The 14172-nt window shown below is 43.4% G+C and overlaps 1 protein-coding gene across 1 annotated transcript in view; it reads right to left on the bottom strand.

Annotated features, from left to right (window-relative positions):
- Window positions 1–14172, bottom strand: part of LOC132589675 (NACHT, LRR and PYD domains-containing protein 3-like) — a 91136-nt gene that overhangs the window by 60941 nt on the left and 16023 nt on the right. Inside the window, exons 3-6 of the mRNA XM_060262408.1 lie at window positions 13555–13593; window positions 11213–12938; window positions 5931–6011; window positions 1505–1675 (exon numbers count right to left, since the gene is read on the bottom strand). Coding sequence (XP_060118391.1) covers window positions 1505–1675; window positions 5931–6011; window positions 11213–12938; window positions 13555–13593 — 2017 coding nt within the window. The remainder of the gene's footprint in view (window positions 1–1504; window positions 1676–5930; window positions 6012–11212; window positions 12939–13554; window positions 13594–14172) is intronic.

The raw sequence follows: 14172 nt of genomic DNA, 5'->3' as shown, positions 1-14172 counted from the left end.
AATGTTTAAAAAGGAATCCAGAGGGGAACCAGAAAATTACTGACCTATCAGCCTAATGTCTGGCCCAGGCAAATTAGGAGAAACTATAATCAAAGATAGAATTGTTAGGCACATAGAGGGTCAAAGCTTGCTGGCTTTTGCAAAGGAATCCTGCCTCACCAACCTTTGGAAGTTTTTTTAAGAAAGTGAACAAGCATATAGACAATGGTGACACAGTAGACATTATGGAACAACTGAACAACTGGACTTCCAAAACGCTTTTGACAAAGTACCTCACCAAAGACTTCTGAGTAAACTTAGCAGGCATGGGATTCAAGGACAGATTTAAAACTGGTTAAATAACAGGAAGCAGGGAGCAGGAATAAATGAACAGATATAAAAATGGAGGGAAGCAAGCAGTGGGATCCCACAAGGCCAGCCCTAGGGTGTGGGGTGCTCCAGGCAGGCTTGCCGCCCCATGCCCTACCACCTTCCCTGGTTGGCAGGGGTGGCCTGAGGATGCGTGGTGGGCAGAGGCGGCCTGAGGATGCGTGGAGGCAAGGCTGCTTCATACTGCCCTCAGCCGCTGGCCCCCCTGCCTCTCACCTTGGCCGCCCCACTGCTTGCAGCCACTGCAGCAACTCCAGAGCCGTGTGGGTGAGTGCAGCAGCAAGGGTGGTAGCAGCGAGAGCGGTGAGGCGAAAGCATGGTGGCATGTGTGAGTCCTCCACACACAAGTGCAGGAGCTGCGCTTGCGTGCCTCTTCCACTCCTGGGTGCTTTAGATCGCCAACAGCCAGGGTGGGTGGAAGGGCCTAAATGGCACCCTGGCCGTGGCTCCATCCTAGGCAAATCCCTAATTTGCCTAGGTATTTTGTAATTGCCTAGCTGCTGTGGAGAAATTCTGTGCTGACATCATGCATAAGTGATATCATGTCAGCAATATCACACAATGATGCTCCATTTTTTGGGCAAAACTCTATAGTTTGAGGGTGATTGCACCATAGAGTTTTGCCCTCCAAGTAGAGTGTCACTGTGCAATGTCACCAACATGATGACATCACTTTTGTGTGATGTCAGTGCATTGCAGTGCTCCACCCCAACTCCAAGAAAGTCCCTCCCCCACTAGTGTGATCATCAGACCTGGCAACTCCACCCCAAATGTATTACAAAGGAGACAGTTTCATCACGATACTTGGCTCTCCCGTCTGCCTGCTGATGCAGATCAGCTTTTTCCTGACTATTTCTTGTGTTTGGGGTTTAGGAGTTCTTTTTTCTCTTTTCAACATTCCAGTCTATTTGGAAATAATCAGCTGAGGTGCCTCAAGGGAGAACTTGGTACTGTGTCCCAGTAGAATATGTCTTCTTCCTCTAACAGAAATTGAGCATACACACATTTGAAAAAACATTCATTGAGTGTCTCTGCTTTCCTTCCAAGGCATAACAGTTGAATCAAGCAAGAGATCTTATGATTCTGGCAGAAGGAGCAGTTATGTAAAGAAATTAAAATGCCAACAATGACTTACACCAGTTTCTGAATCTTGCAGTCCGGGTGTTTCAGTGCATCAGCTAGAAGCTGCACTATTGAATCTCCCCATTCACTACATTCCAGGTCCAGCTCAGAGAGTGTTGGGGAAATGCAGATAACAGATAAGAGATCCCACCACTGATTGGTGGTAAGATCACAGTAAATCAGTCTGTGGGAAACAACCACACATAGATAGCTAGTATGTGTGTGTATATGCAATCATTAATGAACTATAATGTACTACCACATTTCTTCTGGCCACAAAATTCCCTAGCCCTTTTCCATTGCAAAAGTTAATACCTCCTCTGAACAATGCTCAGTGTTGGGAGACGATATAAGACCTGTTGGAAATACAAAGCCTGCCAAGCACTGCCCCCTGAACATGAAGCAGTATAACAAATCCCCGGAAGAGAAATAGCAATGCATCCCACAATCTTAACTCTTCCCCCAGAAAAAAAGCACATTAGGAACTGTCTGTCAAAAAGCTTATTTCTTGAATATTTGGGGTTTAGAGGTAGTACAGACAGGGCTTTTTTTTGAGCAGGAAAGAACAGGGACGCAGTTCCAGCTGGCTTGGCATCAGGACGTGTGGCCTAATATGCAAATGAGGTCCTGCTGGGTTCTTTCTATAAAAAGCCCTGCGTGAAAAAATGATGTCAGGGGATGTGACCTGATTTGCAAATGAGTTCCTGCTGGGATTTTTCTCCAAAAAAAGTCTTGAGTACAGATAACAAAATTTGGTGAGTCTCCTTTATTGCTATTATTTTGAAGTTGTTATTAAAAGGTTGTTTTAGAGCCCTGTGGTACAGAGTGTTAAAGCTGCAGTACTGCAGCCCTAAGCTCTGCTCACGACCTGAGTTCGATCCCCGGAGGAAACTGGGTTTTCAGGTAGCCGGCTTGAGGTTGACTCAGCCTTCCATCCTTCCGAGGTCGGTAAAATGAGTACCCAGCTGGCTGCGGGGGGAGGGGGGGAGTGTAGATGACTGGGGAAGGCAATGACAACCCACCCTGTAAAAAGTCTGCCATGAAAACATTGTGAAAGCAACGTCACCCCAGAGTCAGAAACGACTGGTGCTTGCACAGGGGACCTTTCCTTTTCCTTTAGAGTGAATAACAACTCTATTTTTGTTGGTATGGTGGAATGCATTTTAAACAGTTCTAGTTGTTCGTGAGTATAACATCATAGTGAAGTGAGAAATGAATTCATGGATCTTTTGAGGCAGTTCAGTCTCATGTTGCAACCCTAGGGTTGTGAAATTTTGAAAAACAAAAACCCTCTTGCCACTATTAGGAACTGACAGATTAAGTTGTGTTAGAATTGCAAAAAAATAATCTGGAGATAATGAAAGAACGTCAAATGTACAGGAGCTAATCTACAAGGACTCTAAGAACTGCTACAAGTGACCTTTTATCTACTGCCTAAACCAAAGGTGTCGAACTCATTTGTTATGAGGGTTGGATCAGACATAAATGAGACCTTCTCAGGCCGGGCCACGTTTGTACCTATTTAAGATTAGGTAGCAGAGATATAAAGTTCATAAAGGACACAGACATAATTACATAATTAAAAAAAACCCTTAAAATAAAACATGCTTAAAACATTAGTGCTTGGTCATAAAGGTGCTTTCATTGTGTCTCTCCTATAGGATCCAGGAAACTGGGCAAAGGAAGCTCTGGCTCTTTCCTTCCTTCCCCTGGGGACCAGGAGGGGGAGAAGCCTCAGCCAATAGAAGGAAGAGAGGCTTGGCTCAGTAGCTCTGCTGTGTGATTGAGAGAGCCTAGCAAAGCATGTGTAGCAGCAAACAGGTGAGGAGTACAAAGACAAGTGTGTCTTGCCTACAGTCAAGCATGGTGGTGGGAATGTCATGGTCTCAGGCTGCATGAGTGCTGCCGGCACTGGGAAGCTACAGTTCATTGAGGGAACCATGAATGCCAACATATACTGTGACATACTGAAGCAGAGCATGATCCCCTCCCTTCGGAGACTGGGCTGTAGGGCAGTATTCCAACATGATAACAACCCCAAACACACCTCCAAAACGACTACTGCCTTGCTAAAGAAGCTCAGGGTAAAGGTGATGGACTGGCCAAGCATGTCTCATACCCTATGGAGCATCTGTGGGGCATCCTGAAAGGGAAGGTGGAGGTGCGCAAGGTCTCTAACATCCACCAGCTATGTGATGTCATCATGGAGGAGTGGAAAAGGACCCCAGTGGCAACCTGTTAAGCTCTGGTGAACTCTATGCCCAAGAGGGTTAAGGCAGTGCTTTGAATTTAATGGTGGCCACACAAAATATTGACACTTTGGGCCCCATTTGGACATTATCACTTAGGGGTGTACTCACTTTTGTTGTCAGCAGTTTAGACATTACAATGGCTGTGTGTTGTGTAATTTTGAGGGGACAGCACATTTACACTGTTACACAAGCTGTAGACTCACTACTTTACATTGTAGCCAAGTGTCATTTCTTCAGTGTTGTCACATGAAAAGATATACTTAAATATTTACAAAACATGAGGGGGTGTACTCACTTCTGTGACATACTGCATGTGATTGAGCATGCTTGGCAAAGCAAGCTGTGATGCATAAGGAAGCAAGAGAATGGGAGAAAGAAGCAGATGACAGCCAGCTGCTCGAGGGTCTGGTGCTGGAGAAGAATCTTGAGAGTCCCTTGGACTGCAAGAAGATCAAATCAGTTAGTTCCTAAGGGAAATCAACCCTGTATGTTCCCTGGAAGATCAGATGCTGAAGCTGAAGCTCAAATACTTTGGCCACCAAATGAGAAGGGAGCACTCACTGGAGAAGACCTTGATGCTGGGAAAGACAGAAGGCAAAAGAAGAAGGGGATGGCAAAAGATGAGATGGCTGGACAGCATTACTGATGTAACTAACATGAATTTGAGCAGAGCAGACTTCGGAGGATGGTGGGAGACAGGAAGGCCTGGCGTGACTTTGTCCATGGGGTCGCAAAGAGTTGGACTCGACTATGCAACTGAACAACAACATATATATATACATATATACACACACACGCGCACATATATATCTATATATATTTGTGTTTGTCCGTGTTCTTTATAAAATTTATATCTCTGCTACCTAATCTTAAATAGGAACATACATTGCCCGGCTCAACATTTTGAATTTGAAATGTGTGCATCTACTTATTTTATTTTACTCAATGTCTGTATTGGCCTAGCCTGAATAAGTCCAACAAGTTGTGCTTTATTGAGTATTTTATTGAGAATAAACTGGAACTGATTCCTACTTTATTTCTTTTAGCCACTATGCCAAAATGCATCTTTTAACCCAGGCTTTTAATTGGGGGCTTATCTTATCACAGCTTTTAAATGGCCTGTTTGTTTTATGGATAGTATGCTGTTTATTTCCAATGGCTTGTTTTTAAGATAAGCTCCCTAATTAAAAGTCACCCAATTAAACAATTTAATTGTAAGCCACTTCCAGCAGGACTCTAAAGAGGCAGCATAGAGATATCCTAACTAAATAAATACCATTTCCCAAGAACTTAACTAGGACTTGGAATTCTCTAGTCATTACAGTAATTAATGTACTTACTCCATTTCATGGTCTTTGACAGTACTGTTAAAGTCTACAGATTTCTAAAATTCCCTCTCAGCAGGTCTTGGATCAGTCTATGAAGCAGAGTGGGCGTTTTCGCACTGACCTTAATCAGCAGCAACGTCCCTCTTCACCGCGCAGGATCTGTGCAGATTTCGCACCAATTAATGTGGAACACCCGGAAGAGCTGCAAAGTCCCGTGGGCTTTTGCGGCGCAAATGGAAACCGCCAAAACCCAGTTTCCATTTGTGCCGCAAAAGCCGCGGGACTTTGCGGCTCTTCCGGGTGCTCCGCAGCAATTGGTACGAAATCCGTGCAGATCCTGCGCAGTGAAGAGGGACGTCACTGCCGATTAAGGTCAGTGCGAAAATGCCCAGTGTGTAATGGCAAAAGACCCCCTCCTGGCCAACCCTCCCTCTTAGCTGCGGCTTCTGGTGAGCGAATGGTAGGGCTTGAATTCAGCAGGAGCTCACAGAAGCTCAGCTCCTGAACCTCCAGCCAGGCTCTGCGTGCAGTGGGCAGTTCTGTCCCCGCTCCACACAGATCCCGGGGCAGATGCCAATGAGATGTGCTAGTGAGCTCCTGCACCCTTTTCTCTACAAAACGACCCCTGGCCACTGGCCAGGAAGTGGTGAGCTCCTCATAGAACTCTGCACAGATTTCTCCCACAATGGCAAAGAGGAAGGAAATCTGACCCTTCTCTCTCTCCTCTGCCCACCAGTGCTCAGCAGGACTGAAAACAGGCCAGTCTGTACTGTAGAACTCAGGGATTTGTTTGCACATTAGAAACACTCAAACAATGGTGGCATTACAAAGGAAAATACAGTAGGTTTTTTTTTTTTACCTCAGTATCCTTAAATTATTCTTTAGACGCTTCAGTGCTTTACAGATTTGTTCACCAGGCACATGATCTTGATGCAGATCACTAAAAAGGAAAGTGAGATTATTTGTTGAACTTTGGGGCAAACTTCCATTCATTTTACTATAAATTTTCATGGTGTTGCAGATTATTCACATGTATTGAACAATGAATTAATCTAATCTTACTACTCATAAATCACAGTACCTATAACATGCAAGAAAGAATTTCGAAAAGCACAAGTTCAGTGAAAGTGAAGAGCCGCTAGGCATTGCAATGTGACCATCCACTGTACAGCCTTTTCCATATAACAATGCTATTTTATGGAAACCCAAGTGCCAACACTTGGTTGCAGCTGCCAACACAATGCAGTGGCAATGGAGCTTCCAGATAACAGTTTTCTCTGCATTTTCCCTGCCCTAGTCCCATACAAGGCTTCCCAATCCCCAGGTCCCATCGGGGGGGGGATCCCCTGTTTTTACAGGCTTCTCCCTGCCCCCAGCCAGCTGGCTGGCGGGGGAAGCCCCGCCCCCCACAGTCACCATGTAATTTTAGAGCTCTTGCAGATCCGTTTTTAAAATATGTGCCTTTAAGGCTGAGCAGGAAGCAGGAAACAGGAAGGGCTCCAGAGAACAGCCCCTCCCTTTGTTTTGCTTTCATTTTCAGATTAAGTAAAGTTCTGCAGGAACAAGATCCTGTAAGTATTTGTGTGTGGAGAGAAGGAGGGGGCAGGGGATTCCCTAGTTTGGATGTCCTCCCCCCCACTTTAGAAAGCGTGTGGGGGGGAAATGTCTACTGGGCACTCTGTTATTCCCAATGGAGAACGATTCCCATAGGGAATAATGGGGAATTGATCCATGGGTATTGGGGGCTCTGGGGGGGGCTATGTTTTGAGGTAGAGGCACCAGTTTTTTAGTATAGCATCTAGTGCCTCTTCCCAAAATACCTCCCAAGTTTCAAAACGATTGAACCAGGGGGTCCAATTCTATGAGCCCCAAAAGATGGTGCCCCTATCCTTCATTATTTCCTATGAAAGAAAAGCATTTAAAAAGGTGTGCTGTCCCTTTTAAATGTGATGGCCAGAACTCCCTTGGAGTTCAATTATGCTTGTCACACCCTTGTTCCTGGCTCCACCCCCAATGTCTCCTGGCTCCACCCCCAATGTCTCCTGGCTCCACCCCCAAAGTCCCCAGATATTTCTTGAATTGGACTTGGCAACCCTATCCCATACTGGGGGGTGGTGGTGCTCCAGAGTTTGTTTGTTTGTTGAAAACTAGTGATGAACATAGCAATATACCTGTCCTGTTCCTTATGGTACACTAAATCAGGAGTAGTAGACATATGCAGCAAGCCATTAAGAGTGTCCAATAAAAAGCAGAACCACGCTTCATGTCCAAGCAAAGTTAAATCAGTCTATTGAGGAAACAAATGCCAAGAGAGTAATTGCAGGATCTAGAGTTGAGGCACAGGCCAAAGTTCACAAAGAGGAAACAGACACAATAAATCACAGCCACAACAGGAACAGCAAACACAATGAACATCAGCAGAAAACAATTGTGTTACTTCCTGCTTCTCAGCTGTTGCTTATATCTGACCAGCAACGCTGAATGCTGAATCATTCTCCAACAGGTACCAACAATTACAGCACACCAGACTACCTAAGGCAGGGTTTCCCAAACTTCCCCCCTCCATGGCCTGGTTATTTCTACACTTCTCCTTTGTGGCCCAATAAAATTTGGGGTTGGAGCCAGGAGACTTTGGGGGTGTAGCCAGGAGACAGGAAAGCACAAACATGCTTTAAATTCTTGCAATATTTTGTTTAGGAAAGGTAGGAGAATAGTGGGATTTTGCAATGCAATCTTAAAAATAAAACATCAAGAAAAAGCACAAGGATCACATGCAGAAAACTAAAAATATATAATGCTCTCAGCCTGGGAAAACATGAAATGGCAGGGCAAGTTTCTCTACCCCCCACCCCCATCTACTCAGATTAGCAATGGGAAGGAAGGAAGGAAGGAAGGAAGGAAGGAAGGAAGGAAGGAAGGAAGGAAGGAAGGAAGGAAGGAAGGAAGGAAGGAAGGGAGGGACTGACTGACAGAGAGCGCCTGATGACGGCACCACCGGGAGAGCTGTGGCCAGCCCCGATGGTCTCCGCAATGGCAGGGGGGAAGAGTGACACCCAGGCCGAGCGGCTGAAGCAGCAGCAGCCCCGACTTCCCCAGCAGCCTGTGCCTGGCCAGAGCAAAGCGGAAGGATAGCAGGAGGAGGGCCAGCCCGGGGATGGGGCAAAGGCCGAGGGGGAGAGGGATGCAGCAACGGGATGGAGGGAGGGCGTGGGCAGCATTGCATTCATGCCCCGTTATAGAGGCAACCGTGGCCCAGTACTGGATCGGGACCCAGTAAATAGGAAACGCCGACCTAAGGGATCATAATCTCCCTGCTCCCTATCCTGTGAAGACTCAGACCAATTCCTCACTAGTAGTTGCTCCACCCCTGGTTTTCTGCTTTCCTTGGATCAAGCGATCAGTTCCTACTAGTTGCTGCACATCCACATTTTGACTTGCAGCTCCCTTCAATTTCCCTCATAGTTTCTGAATTCCGCCCCCCCCCCAAAACAAAAAACAAAAAAACCCCACCAGAGCAGGAAACTCCAAGGGAAACTGGAGGGAGCTATGGATCAAAATGTGGCTGTGCAGTGACTGGTAGGAAATTGATTGCTTGATCTGAGGAAACCAGAAACCCTAGTGAGGAATCAGCCTCATTTCAATAGCCAGAACTGAATACTGTTGAACTGCCAGCTGGGCACTCTGGTGCCTGACCAGCACTTTCCTACCGAGCTACTCCTGTGGCTCAGGTGAGGACAGAGGCAATACCAGCTGCCGTGCCCTTTCCTCTGCTAATTCCAACCTCAAGGACTGTGACAGCAGCACATTAGCCTTGGGCGGAAGATCTGTTTCTGAAACCAAAGAAACCATCTCCTTTAGTGGAGCACCCATTGTTAGTTGTAAGTGTGGGCCTGCCTCAACCACCTCCTCAGTTGAGGAGGCATCTGCATTCTCCAACTCCCAGGACAATGCTATTATATTGACACGCCAACTGCCAATTTTTAAAAACCTGTAAGAAGCTCCCTGATGGCATGCCAGGTGTGTGTGTGTGTGCTAAGAAAGGGACTGAGTAGAAATGCTAGGGCCTGGGGAAAAGTGGGAGAAGAATTCACCAGCTGTTTGCTTCTTCCTCTCCCTCTATTACACTGTTCTAGACAGAGCAATTTAGGGTTCAGTTTTGTAACTTTGCTTGACATTCAATATGTTAAAGGATGACATGTCCACATGGCAGCCTCCACTAATAGTAAAAGGAAAGGGAAGCATTTTCTGAGAAGCAGGTTAGACCTTGCTGCTCTTCCCCCAGGTATCATCTATAGCAATCCAAGTAGCAATATCCACTGCTGCAGCTGAAACAGATCCAAAGTATAAGACTGCTTCAGACAGAAGTTAAAGAGAATACATGAAATGCAGAAAAGGAAAAGCATTAAAAAAGGGGAAAAAGAAATCAATAGGAAAATAGAGCATGCAGAGTAAGATCTGTCTCCTGCACCCTGAAGTACTGTAAAGCAGCACTTGGTGATATGGTCCCAAACTTTATGACCAGTTTTACAGTAAGAAAGGCTGGCAAATGATGGTTCAAAGAGTACTGCATAACAATTTTGCATGTAACTTAGCTAGAGATATTTAAATATTTCTTCCCCCTAAAAGTGATTAGCTTCCATACTGTGATCCAGACGGTGGTCCAGACAGTCTAAGAGCCAGTGTAGTATGCTGTCTATTTGATTAGTATCTGAAAGACCCTGGTTCCAACCCCCAGTCTGCCATGGAAGCTAACTCTGCGACCCTAAGCCTGTCATACACACTCAGTCTAATCATGACATTGCTGTGAACATTAGAACATAAGAGAAGCCATGTTGGATCAGACCAGTGGCCCATCCAGTCCAACACTCTGTGTCACACAGTGGCCAAAAAATACCCCAAGTGCCATCAGGAGGTTCACAAGTAGGGCTAGAAGCCCTTCCACTTTGCATTCCCCAAGCACCAAGAATACAGAGCATTACTGCCTGAGACAGTTCCAATAATATGCTGTGGCTAATAGCCACTGATGGACCTCTGCTCCATATTTTTATCCAATCCCCTCTTGAACCTGGCTATGCTTGTAGCCGCCACCACTTCCTGTCTCAGTGAATTCCACATATTAATCACCCTTTGGGTGAAGAAGTACTTCCTTTTATCCGTTCTAACCCGACTGCTCAGCAATTTAATTGAATGCTCATGAGTTTTTATATTGTGAGAAAGGGAGAAAAGTACTTCTTTCTCTACTTTCTCCATTCCATGCATAATCTTGTAAACCTCTATCATGTCACCCCGCAGTCGACGTTTCTCCAAATTAAAGAGCCCCAAGCGTTTTAACCTTTCTTCATAGGGAAAGTGTTCCAAACCTTTAATCATTCCAGTTGCTCTTTTCTGGACTTTTTCCAATGCTATAATATCCTTTTCGAGGTGCAGTGACCAGAATTGTACACAGTATTCCAAATGAGACCGCACCATCGATTTATACAGGGGCATTATGATACTGGCTGATTTGTTTTCAATTCCCTTCCTAATAATTCCCAGCATGGCATTGGCCTTTTTTATTGCACACTGTCTTGACATTTTCAGTGAGTTATCTACCACGACCCCAAGATCGCTCTCTTGGTCAGTCTCTGCCAGTTCAACTTGGGGTGTGAACTGGCAGAGACTGACCAAGAGAGAGGATAAAATGGAGGAGAAGGGAATAAGGTAAGCCAGTAGCCAGTTTTGGTCCCCTCTGGGGAGAAAGGCAAAGTCTAAATAAATAAAACAATGTCAAAGGTTCAGGAATTACATTGTATGGCTGATATGTGGCTGTTCTGAGAAGAGACATCCCTTCCTGCCTTGAAACAAGGAAAAATGTATGAACTCCATATGTAACACTGTGAAATCCCCACATGCTATTACACTATCATTCTTCCAGAATGTAAAATTCATTGGATAATTTTTTGTTTTGATATTACGAATATGAAGGTGTATACTTCAATCCCCAGATTCAAACAGAATGATATAATTGGCACACTAATGAATACATTACTATAACACAGATAATAATATATTAGACAAAATTCTGGTATTAGAAATCCCCAGAAGAAAGGAGAGTCAAATAAAAACAGAATTGAAGCATGCTGGAATTTAAACAATACATACTAATCTAAATGTAGTTGTGAATTTCTGAACTCTTCTTCCTCTTCTCTTTTTTTCATATCTGGGTGAAAAATCTCTGGCACAAATTTAAGGTTCTTAAGAGTAAGGACCTCCAAATGACACATGTGCTCTAGACAATATGCTAGATCTCTCTCTTCCATCTTGCTATGAATACCCCAGAATAATTCCATTTCAGTCACATTATCAAATATATGTCTTATAAAATTTTCATCTTGCATCTCAGAGAAACACCTAAACAATAACTGTTTATTCCAAGGATGTGTTATTTTTGTGGTTGTGTGGGTTTTTACCCACTTCAATACAAATGGCTTAATTTTAGGAGAAATTTGCCATGTAAACTTTTTACACAAGCCCTTCATTCTTTTTTCTTCATTTAAAAGACCAAAAAGGAATTGCACTGTTAATGCTAAGTCTTGTCGAGAGGTGATATAGCTTTCTAGTAGTGTTCTTAACTCTTGATTATATTTCTCAGAATTCTGTGCCTGTTCTTCCACTAATACATAAGATAAAGCAGCAAAAAACTCCTGAAAGCTTAAGTGAATGAAGCTGTAGACACATTCACAGTCAATGTCTCTTTTGAAAATATTCTCACTCATAAAGAGAGGGAGGGAATCATATTGATCTAATCCACGGTCTTTGATTTCTTCCTCCCCAAATAATATTTCCTGTTTCCAGATTCCATCAATTGCCAAAGAACACAGACTTTTCAACTTGTTACCATTAAATTGCTTTGAAAGACTTTTGTCTGACTTTAGCAAACTGTTAAGGTAGAGCATATAGACGGCAGTGAGTGTGTTTGTTGTTTGGGTGAAGTCTTCATTTCTTTCCATCTGCTGTTTCATGACAGTGCACACAATCCAACACACAATGGGAATAAAGCACATGGTGACGAGTGTCTCATTTTGTTTTACAAGTCCAAAAGCCTTTTCTGCTTCATGTTTATCTTGAAAGAATTTGTGAAAGTATTCCCTCTTGTCCCCCTCTGAAAAGCCTAGGATTTCAGCATAACGTGAACACTCCAAGAAATAATGCAGTTTCTGTAAAGCCGTTGGTCTTGTTGTGATTATCAAATATGATTTAGGAAGGACATGTTTCTGAAATAAACAACTCAACAGGATTCCCACTGGCTTCTTTTGCCAGGGATCAGTGCACAGGCAATCTTCTGGCTGATCAAGAGAAAACCTTAATTCATCAAATCCATCAACTATGAACAGGAGTTTCTCAGGATTCTTCAGTATCTCTTTAATTGTGTTCTTACTGGCCCATTGTTTTAAAATCATTTCAACGATACTACTTTCTTCTGTAAAGAGGTTCACTTCTCTACAATGTAAATAGAAAACATAATCAAACATGTCTTCATAAAGCTCTCCACAAGCCCAATCCAACATGATTTTTCTTGCTGTCATGGTTTTACCGATTCCTGCTACTCCTTGCAGCACAATAATTTGAGGTCTTAACCCATGTTTATCAGGCCTGAATAGTGTCTCAATGGTAATAGCAGAACGGGCTCTCTTCCTCATGAGCTGAGCATGAATCCCTCCAGAAGCCATAATTTCATGTTCTCGTTCCTTTTCTGGTCGGTGATAATCTATGATTATTAGTTTTGCGTAGCGTTGTTTCAGATGTACGTATTCTCCAGGAAGAAAATTCTGGTCCTTCACTGTCTGAAATTTGTTTTTAATGTGATCTTTATATGCCATTCTTTCATCTAGGAGAGGACAAACAACATTTAAAAGATTGGAAAGTAGAAAAAAACCCAGAAATATAATTTCTATATTCAAATTAGATTTGTTATGCCAATAAACGCTTTGGAATTGGTATTCAAAATAGTTAAAATTATTTATTTCATGCCAAAACAATAAAATTTGACACAGGAAGGAAATGTGAGAAACAAATTTGTATAGGAGTGTGACCATTCCCCCAGATAAATTTTTAAAATAAATTCTGGTGGTAGATATGTTTCAATAACTAAAATGATTTTATAAAAACCATGACTGTGATCCAACCCTATTGGTTCATTTGGCATGGAATGTCTCAAATATGACTGTTTTTATCTTTAAAAATAACATTTTAATGGCTGGACACCTGTGGTAAAAGTGACTTTGTTGTATGATCCAATCACAATCATTCAATAGTTCATGACACTCATATCTGCATATATATGGCTTGAACCTATGTCAGATTGCGCCAGAGAGAAAATTTCCAGTAATACTAGCACCTTTTCTATGCTAACCCTGTTTAGGAAAAACTGAATTGCTAGTAAAAGATAACAGAATATACAGCTTACATCATGCAAAATCAAAGTTCTACGGAACAATCCCTACCATTTGCTGATGTTTCAGGAACTTGATCTTGACCTAAAGCTAAAAGAGAAAGAGATCTGTAGTCTATTACTATAGTCACAGAATATAAAACACAGGCAGTGGATACTTTGAGGCCAGCAGAGTGCCTTGGCTTTCACTAGCTTTCCTCCATATTCTTATGAAATCAGTGAATTGCTTACTCAGCTTTTGCCAGTACAAGGAAAGGAAAGTGAAATTATGAGGCAGTGCACATTCTCCATCTGACCAGACTCTACATCCTACTATTTGCTAGAGAAGTATCTATTGTAAGCAGATTTGTTTAGTTAGGATGATAGTTAGGCCTTGTAGTTTAGTTAGGCCTGATGATAGACAGAAGCAATCACAACTAAGAAGGAATGAAGGAATGTCATATATGAACATATGAAGCTGCCTTATACTGAATCAGACCTTTGGTCCATCAAAGTCAGTATTGTCTTCTCAGACTAGCAGCAGCTCTCCAGGGTCTCAAGCTAAGCTATTTGCCTGGACCCTTTTTTGGAGATGCCAGGGATTGAACCTGGGACCTTCTGCTTCCCAAGCAGATGCTCTACCACTGAGCCACCGTCCCTCCCCTGAGCCACCGTCCCTAAGGAGGTGCAT

Source organism: Heteronotia binoei, chromosome 21 (assembly GCF_032191835.1).
Source record: "Heteronotia binoei isolate CCM8104 ecotype False Entrance Well chromosome 21, APGP_CSIRO_Hbin_v1, whole genome shotgun sequence".
NCBI lineage: Eukaryota > Metazoa > Chordata > Lepidosauria > Squamata > Gekkonidae > Heteronotia > Heteronotia binoei.
The sequence above is the reverse complement of the archived record's forward strand: the minus strand, read 5'-3'. Positions and strand labels throughout refer to the sequence as shown.